The following is a 16,232-nucleotide window of genomic DNA, read 5'->3' as shown; positions in this document are numbered from 1 at the left end:
TTCAGACAGAGGAACTGTGGCACACTTGAATAAATTAATAATGAGAGAGAGAAGGTATTAACAGTTTTAGCAGGCTTGAAAGGCTGAGGGGGCGTGACTGAGTAGAATAAGTTATATTCGATTTTCATGAGGCATTGATATGCAGAAGGCACAGATTTAAGGTCAGGAGTAGGAGATTTATAGGGGAGATGAAGAACTTTTATTTCACCCAGAGGGCTCTGGTTATTTGGAATGTATTGCCTACAAGGACGTTAGATCAGGATCCCCTAAGGCATTCCAGTAGTTTGAGGAGCACATGAAATACCATAGCATACAAGGCTATGGGCCGAGTGAGAGAAAGAGATTTTTATAGATAGATGCTTGATGACCATCATGGACATGATGGATTGAAGGGCCTTTTTCCATGCTGTAAAAACCCTGAGGATCCGAGAAGGCAAAAAGTTTCTGGAGACAAGGGAAGTTGGAGGTCAGGCAGATAAGTCTTCTGGCCCCTGACAGTTTGCAACCTGGGATCTAAAGAAATAGCTACAAAGATAGTGGATGCGTTCGTTGCAATATTCCAAAAATATCCTTGGATTTGGAAAAGTACTGGTGGATTACAAAATTCCTCCATTCAAAAAGGGAGGCAAAGAGCAATTACCCTAACATCTATTGTTGGAAAACCATTATGATAAATCACTAAGGAAGTAATATCAGAACATTTGGCAAATGATAATCTAATTAAACAGAATCAGCATGGCTTCATGAAAGGGAAATCGTTTCTGGATAACTTATTAGAATTTTTTAAGAAGGGAACCAGTAGGTGTAATATAAATAATATATCAGTGTTGCTGAGGGCAAACCTATACAAATAAGACATGGTTTGGGAATGGTGGGATATAGTGAATCAAAATGGAGCACAGACTTCATGCTCTGAAATTGTTGATTTCAACGACAAGTCCTGAAGGCTAAAGGTAAATTGCCTCAGCTGAAAGTGGCATGCTATGTTCCTTCAGCTTGCATTGGGTTTCACTGAAGCGCTTCAGCAGGCCTAGGATTCACATTCACATGAAAAGGGTGGTATTTTGAAATGGAAAGCAACCGGAAGGTTAAAATCATTCTTACAGACAGAATGGAGGGGTTCTCCAAACCAGTCACTCACTCTGCATTCAGTCTCTCCAATGCAGATACTATATTGTAAGCAGCAAATACGAAGAATATATTGGAAGTAGTACAAGTAAACTGCTGCTTAGCCTGTAAGTGGAGGCCTTCGATAGTGTGAAAGGAAAAGAGATAAAAGAACAAGTTTTAACCTTCTGCATTTGCATGGACAGGTGCCATTGTGGTGGTGGTTATGGGAGGGGTTGGGGTCAGAATGCAGACAAGTGAGGGATGGGAATGACGGTAGCACCCTGATGCATATGGCAGAAATGGCAGAGGATGAATGGCAGGATAGAATGTGAGCACAACGGGGACCCTATGATTATACCTGGGGGATACTGATTCCTATGGCATCCCACTCATTATAGGATGCCATCCTGAAAAATTCCCCTTTATCCCAAATCTCTGTTTTCTATTAGTTAACCAATCCTGTATCCATGCCAATAGACCATCTCAATGACATGGGCTCTTATGAAGTAGTCTTATATGTGGTACACTTTCGGAAATCCAAACATATTACATCTACTGGTTCCCCTTTATCTATTTCGCTTGTTATGCCCTCAAAGAATTTTATTAATTCTGTCAGGCATGACTGCTTCTTTATGAAGCTATGCTGACTCTGCTTGATTAAAGTATGCATTTCTGAATGCTCTGCTATGTCCTATATAATACAGTCAAAGATGTACAGGATGGAAACAGACCCTTCAGTCCAACTCACCCCTGCCAACCAGATATCCTAAATTAATCTAGTCCCATTTACCAGCACTTGACCTATATCTCTATAAACCATTCCTACTCATGTACCCATCCAGATGCCTTTTAAAAGTTGTAATTGTACACACTTCCACCATGTATGGCAGCTGATTCCATACATGCACCACAGTCTGTGTGAAAATGTTGTCCCTTTAGGTCCCTTTTAATTTTTTCCCCCTCTCACCTTCAACCTATGCCTGCTAGTTTTGGACTCCCCTAACCTGGGAAAAAGGTTCATGACCCTCACGATTTTCTAAACTTTTATTAAATCACCCTTCAGCCTCCAGGGAAAATAGCTCCAGTTTCTCCCTATAGCTCAAACACTTCAACCCCAGCAAGATCCTTGTAAACCTTTTCTGAACACTTTCAATAACATCTTTCCTAAAGCAGGGAGACCAGAATTAAATACAGTATTCCAAAAGTGGCCAAAGACTTTCATATTTCTCTGACAACAGCTAACTTGCATGTGGTTACCTTTTGTTTTGTCTCTATCCCTTTTTGAATAAGAGTTTTCCAATCTGTGGCAATGCTCCAGAATCTAAGGATTTTTAGAAGATTTTTGAAAGATTGTGGATCTACTACCCCTGCAGCTACTTCTTTTAATATCCTAAGATGGAGATTGTTCAGGCCTCCTATCAAGAAATAAGCTAATAACTTTCAGGTCACCTTGACAGGTAGAGATTGTACATCTGTGGTGAACAGGTGGTGGTTGGGTCAAACAACTGGAAATTGTGGAACCAACATAAAGCACCAGAAGATTCACAAATGCAAGTATGAAAAAAAATTAGGGGAGAATAAAATAGTCAAGATACAAAGAAATATGTTCAGTTTGGGAGGAACAGGTTGAAACAAGAGGTCTGCAAGAATAATCTTGTTTGTAGATTTTAGGTAGGTGGTAGAAGCTAGCTGGGCAAGACTGGTGATGCGAAGCTCTCATGTCGAGGTCTCCAGAGGAGATGAGATCAATGACAATCCTGGAACCAACAGTTTGATGTTTAGTGGGGCTATGGTCCACAGAAGATAGGTGTAAGTTCATGAAAATTGGCACTCAAGCCGTTGCAATGAACATGTTGTAATCTGGCATGCAACACCACCATTCCCAGCTGGTTTGAGAACAAGTCAGGGTTAGATCTGGAGAGACTGGAGTCCAGAAAGTTTAGTGAAAGGTACATTAGAATAGGAAAGGGGAGAAATGAAATTGTTGGCAATGTCATGTCAAAAGTTATTAATGAACAGATAGATTGCAGGTATAAGGGCAAAGAGAAGGTCCACGCTGAGGAAGAATTCTGGAGACCAGGTGAAAGAGTCTGAGAGCAGAGAGAGGACTCCTGTTTAAAGAAGGTGGCATGGAGGTAAGGGTGATAAAAGAAGAGTTCAACATCATACCATGAAACACATTGCTCTCCTTTTGGGATTTGATAAGAAAACAATTTTAAAAATTGACAAAAATCTCACTAATTTGCACTTCCTTCTTACTTCTTCTGCTGATACAGTATCTCTGATTCCTTCAACCTGATTAGTTCAGGAAATACAGAGTTTGACTGCACCATTCACTCAGATCCCAAATGCTCCATTTTTGTCACTGTACCAATATCCATTCACATCTCAAGCTGTTATATTTTAAACTGAGTATTGCTAGGCAAAACTCAACTAACAATAGAAGCACTCCAGAGGAAATCTGGATCAATGCCCCTGTATGGTCGAAAACAAGTAGTTGCAGAGTAACTTTCTCCTTAATGTTCTAACCTGTGTTCTAAATAGTTACTAATAAAGTAGCTGGACCACTTTAAAAAGGGTGAGCTAAATTGTTTAAAACTAAATTTTAAGAAAACAAAAGATGAAAGACAACAAATTTGGAAATTAACTAAAAGCTGGAAACACAAAGGTCAGCATCTCAAGAAACACAATGTTTATGAGAATAACTTCTGATGAAGATTCATACCTGAAATGATAAATTATCTTTCTCTAAGTTGAAACACTGTGCTATGCATTGCCAGCATTTCCTGTTTGGCAACAGGACTTTTGACTTATTCACTTGACAAATATATGATCACAGCAATTTCTGGGAAATTGAAAAAGGAAGGATACAGGTAAATAAACTGAAGGATTGTCAAACTAGACATTGTTTTATGAACCTCTTAGAACATTTTAGCCATGACAGTCAAAATGGAGCAAGGATAAAAGGAATGGTTTGGGGTAGGAGAAAACATATTATAAGAAATAGGACATGGTAACTAATTTAGAGGAGGAAGATAATCTGCAGACAGACAATTAAATGTAGTATTAAACTGTATTTAGGATCAGCAGTCCACTCTGCTGCTGTATTTTGTTCAACAAATTCCTAGCACCTCAGTACAGAAAACTAGCTACTGACTGTTACCTTGAGACTTTGAAAGCTTTGTCGAATGGAATCAAACAGTGTCTGCTGGGAGAAGTACAATTGCAGCAGACTACACAACTGGACAATGCAGAAATACTACTCAAATGCTGTTCAAGAATTTGAGAAAACACATCACTGATTGGAAACATTGCAAATATCATGTGTTTATTAAATGATGAATTTAGTTACAGATAACCAGTTGGTCATAACTTACTACAATAAAATGGCAGCAAGCAGAACAATTAAATCTGAACTCTCTTCATGACCAAAAGTTACACTCTACATGGACAAGGAGAAAAATATTTCATGGGGGAGAAGGGAGGGAAAAGAGACAGAGGTGGAGAAGATATTCACTTATGCGTTGAACAGCAAATACTTAGTGCAGATCAGAATTCCAATGCTCATAACAATTATTTTTTGATCTTGAAAGCTGTCCAGCCCTGCTTCCCATCAAGTCTTCATCGGAAAACTTAGTGACAGTACCACACAAAAATCCATACCGAGGAACAAGTTCACATGCAAATGGACATTCTCTATCATTGTGGAGTTTGGTTTGACCATTAGCATCAGAAAGTCAAAAATCATGGCATCTCATATCTAATCCCCATAATCACCAGCAAACTGTAATACTGTGAACTATATAGACTGATCAAAAAGCACTTTTAAGTATATCTGATTGGGTTTCATAAAACACATACCGAACTGATTTACCATGTTGCGATAATGAGGCATGCAGAAGTGCTTAACCCTTAAAATGTTCCTTGTCACACAAACTACCCTATTAGCTAAATTGTGTATATTCTTATACATTCAAAGTTTGTGAGAAGATTTGTAGCTCGGGTGCTCGTTGCTGTGGTTCTGTTTGTTGACATCGACCTGGACCCAATATACCAGCCACTACAGCGGACAGCTGAAACTGACAACCGGAAGCGGCAGGGACAGGCCACTATAAATGCCGGAGGAAATACTACAGAAGCACTTCACAGGAGGCTCCCAAGCACTGAGGATGTCACCTAGACAGGGGACGAAACGTTTGCAACAAAAACTTCCAGCTCGGCGAACAGAACCACAGCATATTCTTATACAATTTAGCTAATAAGATTACGACATTTGAACAGTTACAGTTAAAAAAGTCAGTTATGCAAACTAGTTTCGACAAAGCCAAAGTAGTTTTCAGAATGACACCCATTCGATATTTCATTGTAAGGCTTATTTGGAAGCAAACAAAAAAAACCTGTTGGACTATAACCTGGTGTTCTGTAATTTTTAACTTTATCCATCCCAGTCCAACACCGGCTCCTCCAAATCATTGTAAGGCTTGTCAGAGCACAAGGGCCAGTTAACTTCTACAGATCTATGTTTACTGTTGTGCTTTCAGCTAGTTAGCAGCCACTATGAAAGTGGGCTAATAATTATTGGGGATTATTCGGAGGACAATGCCTGAGTTTGTAATCTGATGACCTTATTCTGCAGAGTCTATCAGATGGCAGCTGTACAGGTTCACTGCCATTGTGCTCAACTAGAAACAGAAGTTATATTGGTGCAACCAGAATAATAAAATCCTCCACTAATCATGTTCAGTAAAAGAAAACTTAAATTAGACAACTTGCTTTTCAAGTACCAGAAATTATGTGCTAGAAATAAGTTAGTGATCTTGTGTATTTCCCCTCACTGAGTGCAAGCCGTCTAATGATCCCTAAAAATAATATAGTACAAACTATAATAAAAAAATCTACTAAATCTAACAATTGAGCAACAAAAGAATGCTGCAGTTAGCTATAGTTCCACTGGCACAAATATAATAAATTATACAATACTTGGTTAATGTCATTAATAGTCCTTGTCAAGATTGAGAAATGATCCATACAGCTCTTTGAGACAACCTTCACATGAGCCACAGAACAATAATAATACTGATGAGTTACAAGTAGACTGCTACATTACCTCTCAATGTTTTAAGTTGAAGCACATAATTTAACACAATTAGTCCTGAACTTTACCCAGATGCAAACACTATGATTTTTGGGCATTACACAAATCTCATTTTGAAGAGAACATTTCAGCTATTAAATATGATCTATTCTTCCTCTGCAATCAAAACATATTTGCAAAGCACGAAGCAAGATTTTATTTATCAGAATTCTGAGGAAGGGTCACTCGACTCGAAATATTAACTGATTTCTCTCTGCAGATGCTGCCAGACCTGAGCTTTTCCAGCAATTTCTATTTTTGGCAAGATTTTTATCTTATATCTGATATTTATCTTTTCCAACACACGTAAAACATCTTTACATTCGAAATGTTGAAATTATATAGGCATAATAAGTATTAGATTTTTGATAAAAGCATGACAAGAAACTGGTAATATTCTCAAAGCTTTAATATCTTCCTTTTGCTCATTCATGCCCATACATACTTTCAACTTGTACACTGCTTAGGGGGTGCAATGAGAGTGTATAGCAAAGAGACGATAGAAGACACAATACAAAAGGGATAAAAGGAGATGTGGGCCAAATTATACCAAAACCCAAAATGTGTATCACAATTAAATTTCAAATAATTAAATTTGACAAGCATTAAAGATTATTGTGATGGCACATAGAATAAAGTAATTTCTGAAGCTTTAGGGGTTTTCCTCCATGCCCACTATTGAAAACTGATTTGTACTCCTCAAGTCATTGTCTACTTCACCCATCTCACTCCACAGATAAAGAAAGAAAATAGGAAAAACTACAACAACAACAAATCAGCAAAACAAAGCAACACAGATGAAGATAACAAAATTTAACTGGGGCTTCATATAGTTGCTATTGCTCTCTCAAATTTAACTCATCAATGTTTCATTCATTGATGTTGTGTAATGACAATGTATGCTAACTGATAGATAAACAGGTGAGTGAATATTCAAAAGAGTTACTTGAAGGAGTATATGCTCAGATCCAGAATATGTTCAGCTCTGATCATAAGAATGCAAGTAGACTTTGAAATCCTAAAAGGGGTCAAGGAAACGTCATGATGCTATTTAGCATTTGAGGACTCTGTTTTTACAAAAGGCAGGACAAACATAAAATTGAACAAATTAAAGCTAACTTAAAAAGGACACACAATTTATTGGCATTGCCCCTTATGTAGCATGCAATTTTTTTTCCAACATTTTGAGTGTACTGTGATTATTATGCTGTTATAAAAAGACAAATTCTTCTGCACATTTAGGGAAAAATAGGCTGCTGCTTTACTATTTCCAATGTGTAGCTTCTCCTTCATAAGATCTGTATTCCAATACTGCGCCACCCACACTATTGACAAGTTCCTTCTAATAGTTCTAAGATCTTTCCAACTTTAGGTTCATTATGTTGTGTGTAATAGCACTTGATTGTGCTATTGGATCAGATTTACAATTGCAACATTTAAAAGGCATCCGGATGGGTACATGAATAAGAAAGATTTGGGGGAAAGGGATGAAATACTGGCAGATTTATCTGGTCGACGTGGACGAGTTGGACCAATGGGTCTGTTTCTGCACTGTACATCTCTATGACTATGTTGCATATCCTCTTGGAGCTTGTTTTTTTTAAATTCACGCAGTGGTATACTGGTTGTCACTGGACTAGTAATCCAGAAAGGCAAAAGTGAGGATTGCAGATGCTGGAGATTAGAGTCAAGATTAGAGTGGTGCTGGAAAAGCAAAGCAGGTCAGGCAGCATCCGAGGAGCAGGAAAATCGACGTTTCAGGCAAAAGACCTTCATCAGGAATGAGGCAGGGAGCCTCTGGGGTGGAGAGATAAATGGGAGGGGGGTGGGGCTGGGGAGAAGGTAGCTAAGAGTGCAATAGGTGGATGGAGGTGGGGATGAAGGTGATAGATCAGAGAGAAGGTTGGAGCAGATAGGTGGGAAGGAAGATTGGCAGGTAGGACAGGTCATAAGGATGGTGCTGAGCTGGCAGGTTGGAACTGAGGTAAGGTGGGGGGAGGAAAAATGAGGAAACGGTGAAGTCCACATTGATACCCTTTAGGGAACATCTCCAGGACAAACCAAATCAACCCCACCACCCCGTGGCCTAACATTTCAACTCCCCCTCCCATTCTGCCGAGGACATGCAGGTCCTGGGCCTCCCCCACCGCCCGGAGGAAGATCACCTCATCTTCCACCTCAGAATACTTCAACTTCAGGCCATCAATGTGGACTTCATCAGTTTCCTCATTTCCCCTCCCCCACCTTACCCCAAATCCAGAAACCCACACAAATGGGGATATGAGTTTAAAACTCATCATTTGAATTTGAATTTGAAATTTTAATTCAATAAAAATCTGCAAGTAAATGATTGCAAAATATAAACTAGTTAATCATTCTCAATGGTCATAAAAAGCAATCTGGTTCACTAATGTCTTTAAAGAAGGAAATCTACCATTGTTACCTGATCTGGACTACATACAACTCCAGACCCACAGCAATGCCTTCTGGAAATTTTGGCTTAATTAAGCAATAAATGTAGCCTAGCCAATGACACTCAGATCCCATAAAAAAATTAAACAAAACCTGTTTAACGCACTAATTTTCCATTTGATTGGCATGTGAAACAGTCATAGAGTCAGTAACAACGAGCATGCTAGGTTCCTCTTTACTCCTTCACTTACATGATTGTTTGCTTGCTGACAAAGTTTAGTTCAAATTATAATTTGGCAATTATCTGTAAAATGCAGCAGTGAAGCAGCAGCCATTTGATGTATTGCTTAGCATTTTCTCTCCATGAGCTGCTCAAGTTCACACTATTCGTAATGCTACAACGAGCAAGAAAGAAAGCAACGTGACTAAAACTTAGTTAGTCTTTGAGGTAGACATTGCAAGGGCACAATAGAATGAAGTCAACACAGGAGTACAATGATCGAAAATCTACATTGGGCACCCACAGCATAGATATTACTGAATGGACAAATGTATAATATAAATAAGATTTGCATGAAAGTATGTTGGAAATAATTTATTTTTCCTACCAAATTCCATAAATAAGATAAATAGACGAGGTCTTTTCACTGGGTTGGGAGAGTCCAGAACTTGAGAGGATAGTTTTTTTTTGGGGGGGGGGGGGCGGGGGGGAGATTTAGAAGGGACCCAAGGGGCAACGTTTTCACACAAAGAGTGGAACATGAATGGAATAAGCTGCCAGAGGAAATGGTGGAGGCAGGTACAATTACAACATTTGAAAGACATCAGGATGGGTATATGAATAGGAAGGGTTTAAAGGGATATGGGCCAAATGCTTGCAACGGTATTAGATTAATTTAGGATATCTGATCAACATGGATGAATTGGACTGAAGGGTCTTTTTCAATAATGTTTATCTCTATGACTAATTGTAAAACATATACAGTTGAGAAAGCTAAATCAAAGTTTATTACAAGAACGTTGATGTAGAGTTTAAGAAAACTTGGGACAATGGAACGTTGTAATCATAGCAAGTTTGGAAAAGTTTTGTAACTCAGGTTGAGGTTCTGGATGTAAGTTTGCCCGCTGAGCTTGAAGGCTCGTTTTCAGATGTGTTGTCATCCTACTAGGTAACATCATCAGTGAGCCTATGATGACAAAAGTCTGAAAACAAACCTTCCAGCTCAGCGAACAAACTTACATCCGGTTTAATCATGGCCAAAGTGATGCAATAAGTCTCAAATTAGCTAGACTCTAATTAATTTTCAACAGTACATTGCTGGACAAGACAATTTCTGTGCAGCATTTACAATGCTTAAATAATACCTAATATCACAATGGCTTTTATAATTTAACAGCAACTTACAGAAATTTACACAATCAATCCCAACAGAAACTTGTTTTTCTTCTTATTCTTTGTGCATTGAAATTTCGTTTCCAACTTTAAAATTATAACATGGTCTGGTTTAACCCAATGGCATTGTGCATTTTAAGATTCAGCAGTGCAAATGACAAATAGAATAAAATGAATGGATAAAACGGAGAAATATTTTATGATCAAGTCTCCATCTCGGCTCATCATTCTCTTTCCTTCAAGTTCACTGTACTCTTATTCTTCCAGAATCTCTCCTTCCATGTAACGTCTCCAACCGCTGGTCATGGTTCCCTTGGCCTTGCCATCTCATGTGGTCTTGCTAATCTCAGTTTCAATCACAGGCAAGGTCATTCCTGATCAATCCCTTGTAGCACTCAAAATCAGCACACTGCAACACCACCTCCTCCCCTGTCTACTCCTGGAAAAAGCTACTTTCTAGTTTGCATAACTGCTCTTTGTGTTTAGCTTTGGCCTTCCATTCATCACATTTCTGCGGCAGCTGGTTTGCTCAACCATACCATCACCTCTACCTTTGATGTGCTAGCTCCCAGTTCCTTAGCTGTTTACATTGGGGCCCTCATCTTTTGAGTCAAAGGAAGGTATGCTTGAAAGGATATGGCTGCACAAATGATTTAGCCCAACACCAACAGATCTGGCAGGACTTTTTAAAAACACTACCAACTCCTATTTTATCTGTTAAAATTGTTCACAATTCTAGGAAAAACTTGGATAACTCCCAATTTCTTTCTCGATTTTAAACTTCGCTCTACCCAAATCCCCATCAAAAAAGTGCAAGGTGCTCATAGACTTCTCTATCTCCAAGTGTGAAACTATTAAATCAGAAAATGAAGACTGCAGATGCTGGAGATCAGAGTCAAAAAATGTGGTACTGGACAAACACAGCCGGTCAGGCAGCATCTGAGGAGCAGGAGAGTTGACGTTTCGAGCATAAGCTCAGTTCTGCCAGCTCTCTTCTTTCTAGAAACCCACCAGAAAAACAGTCAAATTATACTCTTTGTCCAAGCCCTGATCTGTGTTCTTCCTCCAGTTTCTCTATCTCCTCCAATGTCCTGTTGTTTATTAGACCAACTGGGGGGGGTTCCCTTAATCCAATTCCAAATAAACTAATTCAAGCTGATACAATATCATAAAGAGTCCCAACTTCAAATGTCCATATCTCCTTTAATTCTGCTATCATTACCCATCTCCTCAAAAAAAAACTAACCATTAACTGATCCATCTTTGGATTGAAGTCTTTGTCCCAGTAATTATAGGATCCTTATGGTACAGATTGAGGCCATTCAGCTCATCAAATCTAATCCTTCCAAGAGCATCCCCTCTTATACCCACTCCCACACATCCTATGTCTATAACCCTGCATTAATCACAGCTAATACACCTTGCTTAAACATCCCTAAACATTATGGGGCAATTTAGCATGGCCAATCCACCTAATCTGCAATCTTTGGACTGCAATGAGGAAATTGGAACACTCAGCAGAAACCCATGCAGATATGGAGAGAACATAGAAATTCCACACAGACAGTTACCAAAGGCCAGTGCCAGAACCCAGTGAACCACTTTGCTGCCCAATAGGTGGTAATACCTGCAGATGAAAACACAGAGGGACAACTGAAGGTCTCATTGGGAGATGTACATTCCAGAAGATGGTTTTAATATTCACATGTAGACATTCCTTTACATCGTCCTGAGAGTTTGGCAACCATTTTAAAATGTCGCAGCTCAAGTGTTTTTCTCCAAAAAACAAAACTTTGGATTTGGTATTAAATTAGTTGATGAGATTTTAAAAGGTTAATAAGTTTGTATTTTAGTTCATCATTGCAATAAGACTACAAGTTTTGAGAATGACTCAGAGGCAAGAGAATAGACAGATTAAGGGAGTAAGTAGGCCACAGGGTGATGGGTGAAATTTAATATGGGAAGTGTGAGGTTTTTCAGTTTAGTTGAAAAAGGCAATGCATTTCTAAAAACTGCAAAATGTGTTAATATTGATGTTCACAAATATTAGAATGCACTCATACAAGGAATATAAATTTAGCACGCAATCAAGTCTTTATTGTGAGAAGATTGTAGTACAAGAATAAAGACAGCTTGTTACAATTGCACAGGGCTTTGGTGAGACCACACATGGAATACTACATGCAGCTTTATTCTCCCCATTTAAAGAAATGCATTGGAGGTAGTACTGCAACGGTTCACTAGATCGTCCACAAGGAAGACAGGATTGTCCTATGATAAGAGCCTGAGTGAACTAAGCCTATATTATCCGCAATATATAAAATGACAGAAAATTGTTTTGAAACATTCAAGATTTTTAAAGTGCTCGATAGGGCGGACAGTTTTAGCTGCCAGCTGGGAAAACTACAGCAAGGGATCAGAGTTTCAAGATAAGGAGTCAATCACTTAAAACTAAGAAAGGAAGAAATCTCTTCTCAATTGCCAGCACTTGGCCCATATCCCTCTAAACCCTTCCTTTTCATATATCCACTCAGATGCCATTTAAATGTTGTAGTTGTACCAGCCTCTGCCACTTCCTCTGATAGTTGCCCCTTAGGTCCATTTTAAATCTTTCCCCTCTCACCCTAAAGCTATGCTCTCTAGTTCTGGACTCCCCCACCCCAGGGAAAAGACCTTGTCTATTTACTCTACCCTTGCTTTCATGGTTTTATAAACCTCTATAAGGTCACCCCTCAGCCTCTGAAGCTCCAGGGAAAATAGCCCAGGCTATTAATTTGGGATATCTGATTGCCAGAGAAGAGTTGGACCAAAGGGTCTTTTTCGGTGCTACATATCTCTACGATGACTAAAGAAATTGAGGGTTTGGTTAAGAAAAAGAAGGAAGCACATGTAAGGTATAGACAGGATAGATCAAGTGAATCCTTAGAAGAGTATAAAGGAAGGAGGAGTATACTTAAGAGATAGCTTTGGCAAATAGAATTAAGGAAAATCCAAAGAGTTTTTACAAATACATTAAGGACAAAAGGGTAACCAGGGAGAGAATAGGGCCCCTCAACGATCAGCAAGGTAGCCTTTGTATGGAGCCGCAGAAAATGGGGGAGATACTAAATGAGTATTTTGCATCAGTATTTACTGTGGAAAAGGATATGGAAGATATAGACTGTCGGGAAATAGATGGTGACAGCTTGCAAAATGTCCATATTACATAGGAGGAAGTGCTGGATGTCTTGAAACGTGTAAAGGTGGATAAATCCCCAGGACCTGATCAAGTGTACCCTAGAACTCTGTGAGAAGCTAGAGAAATTATTGCTGGGCCTCTTGCTGAGATACTCCACTTTCAAGGAGCTATGAACCTGCACTTACTTTAAGGTCTCTTTGTTCAACAAAACTCCCTAGGACCTTACCAGTAAGTGTATAAGTCCTGCTAAGATTTGCTTTCCCAAAATGCAGCACCTCGCATTTATCAGAATTAAACTCCATCTGCCACTACTCAGTCCATTGGCCCATCTGATCAAGATCCTGTTGTAATCTGAGATAACCCTCTTCGCTGTCCACCACACCTCCAATTTTGGTGTCATCTACAAACTTACTAACTGTACCTCTTATGCTCGCATCCAAATCATTTATGTAAGTGACAAAACATAGAGGACCCAGCACCGATCCTTGTGGCACATCACTGGTCACAGGCCTCCAGTCTGAAAAATAACCCTCCACCACCACCCTCTGTTTTGAGCTAGTTCTATATCCAAATGGCTAGTTCTCCCTGTATTCCGTGAGATCTAACCTTGCTAATCAGTCTCCCATGGGGAACCTTGTCAAACGCCTTACTGAAGTTCATATAGATCATATCTACAATTGCAACATTTAAGAGGCATTTGGATGGGTATATGAATAGGAAGGGTTTGGTGGGATATGGGCTGGGTGCTGGCAGGTGGGACTAGATTGGGTTGGGATATCTGGTCGGCATGGACAGGTTGGACCAAAGGGTGTGTTTCCATGCTGTACATCTCTATGACTCTAAAAGCATTATAAATCTATGAAATTCTCTACACCAAACAGTTGTAGGTTCTGCATTGTTGAACATATTTACATTTGGGATACAAGGATTTGTGGTATCTCAGTGAAAATGGAGTTGAAGTCCATAATGGTGTTAGATGGCTGAACTGGGTACAGACAGACTACTCCTGCTTCTACCTTGTGTTCTTCAGTTAATTTCCTATCATAATTGCTGTCATTAATGGCTTCAGTTAGCAAGCTCTGGAATTCCCAAAACCTCTACACCTCAGTTTCCTCCTACATGAAACTCTGTGAAGCCTATATATTTGAGCAACCTTATGGTTATCAATACAAATGTATCCTTATGAGGATTATCATTTTACATGATTTTAAAATGGTCCTGTGAAACACCTTGGTATGTTAAATATATAATACAAATGTAATTTGCTGTTGTTGCCTGTCCCGAATTCAATCTTAAGCTGGAATGTGCTATCACAAGGAGGAGTTGAGTTGAATAGCATAGACGCATTTAAAGAAATAAACAGATAAGACTGAAAGGGTTAATTATAGGGCTCGAAGATGCTTTTGTGGAGCATGATCACTGGCAAAGACCAACTGGTCCAAATCATCTGATTGTAGCTTATGTAATTCATACTGTAAACATTAGTTTATTTGTTATCTCCATGCTGAAGGCTGCTTCATGACTTCACAAAGTATCAGAGCTTTATAACCATTGTGACATCAGCCATTGTTCTCATATTATGAAGAAAACAATTTGTGTGCTCATTTATATGGAAAATACACTTAATATGTGCATAATATAGCTTATGGCATCACAATAACTGGCATTACTCTGGACACATGTATGATGTAAAGCATTTGCAACAATAACTGTCATAATAAATCTTTGACTGTAGAATAGAAATACTATAAATAGAAGCATAGCATCTTTTCACAACAAATATCTTTAGTCAGCTCCAGTTTAATTTGGCATGTAAAAATGGAATATAAACAGCCCGTAAAATTGTAAATGATAATCTAAAATATTCTGCAGCTGTCTACCGCTGAAATAACATAAAAAATGAAAGTTCAATTCCTTATTTCTACAATATAAGTAACTAAATCTTAAACATAAATAAAAGGGCTACAAGTCACAATAGCCTCAAGAGCAGCGAAGACATAAGATCATTAACTTGAGTTTATCAGCATCAATAGGGTACATCGTGTTCAACTCAGCAGCAGAGTGAAAGCAATTAGGTAACAATGTCAAAAGGTGAACAGTCAAAGCTGCAAATTTTCAAGTTCAGAAACACACCAACAAAATAGCGATTCCTCACAAGAGCTTAAGACCCAAAATTAATTTTCAGCTTTGACTATGAATCGTACCTACAAACTATTTGAAAACTGTATTATTTAAAATAACTTGGTACAAAAAGGAAATTGACATTTACAAACTATTTCCGTAAAGCACATTACAAATAGATTCATTAAAATATCGTTTAAACTAATTTCAGAAGTTTCAAAAAAAATCTACGTAACAGCTGCAAAAGTGTTGTACAAAGGAATTTTGCTGTTAGCAAAACAAAGATAATTGAAAATAGAGAGGAAGACGTCCCATCTTCAGACTTTCAGATTGTTATGTGTGATTTATGTGTTGATAATTTTTAAATAATACACGTCAAAATGCTGCAACATTCAAGACAGATTGTTGCACTAAAAATAACGCCGTACCCTCTGATGTGTGAAAGTGACAGCCTCGAACAACTTACAGTGGAAAAATCCACGCATCTGGAGATTAGTAACAGATTTTGCTCAAAATGCTGCTTCCAGATTGAAATGCCTGCATAGCCAAGTTTTGGCAATGCCCAATACAAGGGCGAGTTCGGTGCAGAGCAGTTAAGAGTGTGCGCCCGGTACCCAGCAATTAACAGGCTGCATTCCCCCTTCACTACCCACCCCACTCCTCTCTCTCTCTCTTTCTCTCTCTGATATTCCCATTCCCATTCCCTCCCCGCCGCTCTTTCTCTACCTGACGCTGTAATAGGACATCTTTGGGCACCGTTGCTATGGTGCTGGCGGCCGCTCCTGTCTCCCGCTCCCGCTCCGTCACTGAACTTCCACACACTCCAGGAGCCCAGGCCCCTAGCAACGTACCCTCCAACAAAAACCATTCCCATTGGTCCTCCC

At 39.0% G+C, this 16,232-nt stretch overlaps 1 protein-coding gene across 3 annotated transcripts in view; it reads right to left on the bottom strand.

The window, feature by feature from the left end:
* Positions 1-16,229, bottom strand: part of LOC122559618 (tubby-related protein 3-like) — a 136,178-nt gene extending 119,949 nt beyond the window's left edge. For 2 of the 3 annotated variants that reach the window (XM_043709409.1, XM_043709410.1), the window contains exon 1: positions 16,075-16,229. In XM_043709409.1, coding sequence (XP_043565344.1) covers positions 16,075-16,094 — 20 coding nt within the window. In that variant the 5' untranslated portion in view covers positions 16,095-16,229. The remainder of the gene's footprint in view (positions 1-16,074) is intronic. The other variant, XM_043709408.1, reaches the window with a different exon arrangement.
* Positions 16,230-16,232: the final 3 nt, after the last annotated feature.

This window comes from Chiloscyllium plagiosum, chromosome 19 (assembly GCF_004010195.1).
Source record: "Chiloscyllium plagiosum isolate BGI_BamShark_2017 chromosome 19, ASM401019v2, whole genome shotgun sequence".
Lineage (NCBI taxonomy): Eukaryota > Metazoa > Chordata > Chondrichthyes > Orectolobiformes > Hemiscylliidae > Chiloscyllium > Chiloscyllium plagiosum.
Note: the sequence above shows the minus strand (reverse complement) of the source record. Positions and strands in the feature narration are given on the sequence as shown.